At 33.5% G+C, this 3,300-nt stretch overlaps 1 protein-coding gene across 1 annotated transcript; it reads left to right on the top strand.

Annotated features, from left to right (window-relative positions):
* The first annotated feature begins 1,586 nt into the window (after positions 1–1,586).
* On the top strand, positions 1,587–2,973 carry LOC141594387 (transcription factor bHLH87-like). The gene has a single exon (XM_074414446.1). The coding sequence runs from the start codon at positions 2,083–2,085 to the stop codon at positions 2,803–2,805; it is 723 nt and encodes a 240-aa protein (XP_074270547.1). The 5' UTR covers positions 1,587–2,082; the 3' UTR covers positions 2,806–2,973.
* Positions 2,974–3,300: the final 327 nt, after the last annotated feature.

Genomic DNA, 3,300 nt, shown 5'->3' with positions numbered 1-3,300 from the left:
ATATAACAATCAGTGGCGTCTCCAGGATTCTAATAACGGGGGTGCGAATTTCTACGAAATTTTTTTATCATTGAAATATTATTTTATCACTACTACAAATAATAAATTAATAAAATATTTATCTTGGTCATCCATAACATTAAAACATAACAATTTATATCATCTATAGAATAACAATTAAACATATCGTAATAAAGGTTGCTTAAATGAAAATAAAATTTTTTGAGGTTCATACATAAATACATCCAAATTGCTAAAAGTACTAATTAATAATAACCCAAGTAGATACGGAGTAATAATGCCATGAATATATGAAATGGGCTTAATGCTTGCGTTTTTGGTTGATGAAATGGGCCAGCAAATCTTGCCATCTAAAAAGACCAGAAAGAAATAAAATGCTAGAAGTTGGATTTGAACCTGAATGGCAGGTTCAGGGAAAGAAGTTGGGACTCAAACCACTACGCCAACTAAATACTACTGAACCATCTACGCTATTCCTTTTACTTATTTTTGTAGAAACAGAGTGCGTGCGGTGCATCCACCGACCCTTGATACGCCTATGATAACAATTCTATAAAATTATGATTTGGCTTAATATATTTGACCCGAAATGACCTAACGTAACCCTAATACAAATTGCCAGACATGCCTAAAACGGTTTGGACTCAAATTGATCCAATACGAATTTAGATTCGAATGACCCGTTTACCAGATCTATTACCGTCCTTGGCAATATTCTAGTGGGCATCTGAATAAATATCAGGAATTGAAATTAAGCACACCATTTTCCTAGATGCCCATGAATGAGGAAAGAGCAGACATTAGCATATGGTAGAACTGATCAACTTTAGATGAGCCATGATACATAATAACATTCATATACTGGTGTTATACTACCTGGAGTTTTATGGGCTTTAATATAAGTAAAAAAAAAAAATCAGTAGGATTTGCGGTTAGATTTGATATGGCCCACAAATTTCATTAAAATAAAATGTTGCTATTAATTAAGCATGCCAAATTTCCACTTGATTCCCTTCTGGTAGCAGGTTTGCAGGCTAACAGCCATCATACTAACAATGTTTTAATAATCTTCCAACATCTATTATCTCTTCCAGAGCAAATCACATTATTTTAGTTTTTTTAAAGGGAAAAATACAAAACATATTAATTCCACCCCCACCAACTGTGATAACAATATACATATTTTTAAAAAAAAACATTTACAAAAAAATTCCGATTAACAATTAAAAGGAATGACAATGAGTCAAGTCAATCCCAAGCAAAACCCTTCGGCTTGTACTCAACTTGACTCAAGAACATCTCAAATCGACCATAAGAAACTAATTCAAACTTGAATATCTACGCTCTATAAAATTGATGATGTAATATGAAATAGTATAATATGTCTTTTAAGAAATCAACTTACATGCATTGGAATAATTAATAGAGTATGCAAGAGCTGTCAAGAAACCATCTCAAGCTGATGCTTAATATTCCACTTTAAACGATCTTTCTTGTGATATCATGTAAGGAAACCATTATAACCAATCAAAAGTTTAAGTTCGATGATTAGAGTCACAAAGATTGATTTTATACACTAACAAAAGCAACCCACATTTGAATATGGGTCAGCTCGTCGGTCTATAATTTTGGTATATGTAATGAAATATTATTAATTGAAAAGAGCATTTATGAGATAAACTATTGAATAATTTACATGAAATAACATACATGCACTTGGGTTGGCATAAAACTGAGGGAATTTGATAGAATTGTTATATATATAGATGTTTTCCCCAATTGTGTAAATAGTCTATTCTATTCTATTCATCAACCTCTATCACTTGAGTCTCTTATCTCTTTTATTTTCTCCCCACACTACATACTACATACATACACAGCATACTGCAATTCTTACACTACTCCTTACTTCTCTTCAGTCTTCACCACTTTGCCACCCCATCTCCTGCTCCTTTTTTTCTTCAGCTTTCACCCATAACTTCACTCTTCACTTCTCCTCCACTAACAACTTTTCTAGTCTACTATATATATATATATATATATATATATATCACTAGGGCCATGGACATTGACCTACTAAAGTCGACATCAGACGACCACCAAATCGATATGATGTATATGATGCACATGGACAAGCCCATCTCCGACATCATCGGTAACAATGGACATTACTTGGACTCCTCCAATTCACCGATGATGTCCTTCACTACTTGTAACGGTAATAACAACATTTCCCATTATTCTAACCCCATTATTTCATTCTCAAACAATAATGGGGGTGCTACTAACATTATCAATAACAACACCAATATCAATAATAACAATAATAATGCTATTATTATGCCACCTCATTCACAAAAGAGCAACTCGTCGATGGCGGCTATGAGGGAGATGATATTCAGAATAGCTTCTATGCAACCGATCTACATTGACCCAGAAGCTGTCAAGCCACCCAAAAGGCGAAACGTTAAGATCTCTAAGGACCCACAAAGCGTGGCAGCTAGGCATAGAAGAGAAAGGATTAGTGAAAGGATAAGGATTCTCCAAAGACTTGTTCCTGGAGGTACTAAAATGGATACTGCTTCAATGTTAGATGAAGCTATTCATTATGTTAAGTTTTTGAAGAGTCAAGTGCAGTCACTTGAACGTGCCGCGGTAAACAACCATCATCACCACCGGCCGCTTCCCGTCGGTTTTCCAGTGGCTGCTGGCTCCTACATTCCGGTCAATTCTAATGGTCATGCTAATTTTGGTGCACAACCACAACAGTTTTCTAGTGCTTGATGATGAGTTAGTTATTAGTTAGTTAATTTGGACATCATGTTAATTATGCATTAATTAATGTTGTTTGTGTCATTATTGTATGTAGCAAATTAAATTAAAATTAAACTGAATACTTATTTACTGTTCCATTGAAGAGAAATGTAAGATGGGCATGTATGTATGAATGCATGTATGATACATGTATGTAGAAGATGATGAATGATAATAATAATAATAATAATAATAATAATAATAATAATAATAATAATAATAATAATAATAATAATAATAATAATAATAATAATAATAATGTTCTGATCTTATGAGGTTGATGTTCACATGCATGTTCCTGTGACTTGGTAGATAATTGACATTCTTTTTAACACCTTTTTTTTTCCTTTTTAGCTTTTTTAAGGAAAAAAGAGTAATAGAGGCAGCAAGCAAGGCCAGGCCAATAGTGAATGAGATGGTGGGAAGGAAGGGGTTCATAAGGTCCCATTGGCCTACCATAACTTG

Source organism: Silene latifolia, chromosome 8, assembly GCF_048544455.1.
Source record: "Silene latifolia isolate original U9 population chromosome 8, ASM4854445v1, whole genome shotgun sequence".
Lineage (NCBI taxonomy): Eukaryota > Viridiplantae > Streptophyta > Magnoliopsida > Caryophyllales > Caryophyllaceae > Silene > Silene latifolia.
The sequence above is the reverse complement of the archived record's forward strand: the minus strand, read 5'-3'. Positions and strand labels throughout refer to the sequence as shown.

What these genes read in the sequence shown, in the direction of transcription:
- LOC141594387 (XM_074414446.1), top strand. Translation starts at nt 2,083, where the DNA reads ATGGACATTGACCTACTAAAGTCGACATCAGACGACCACCAAATCGAT.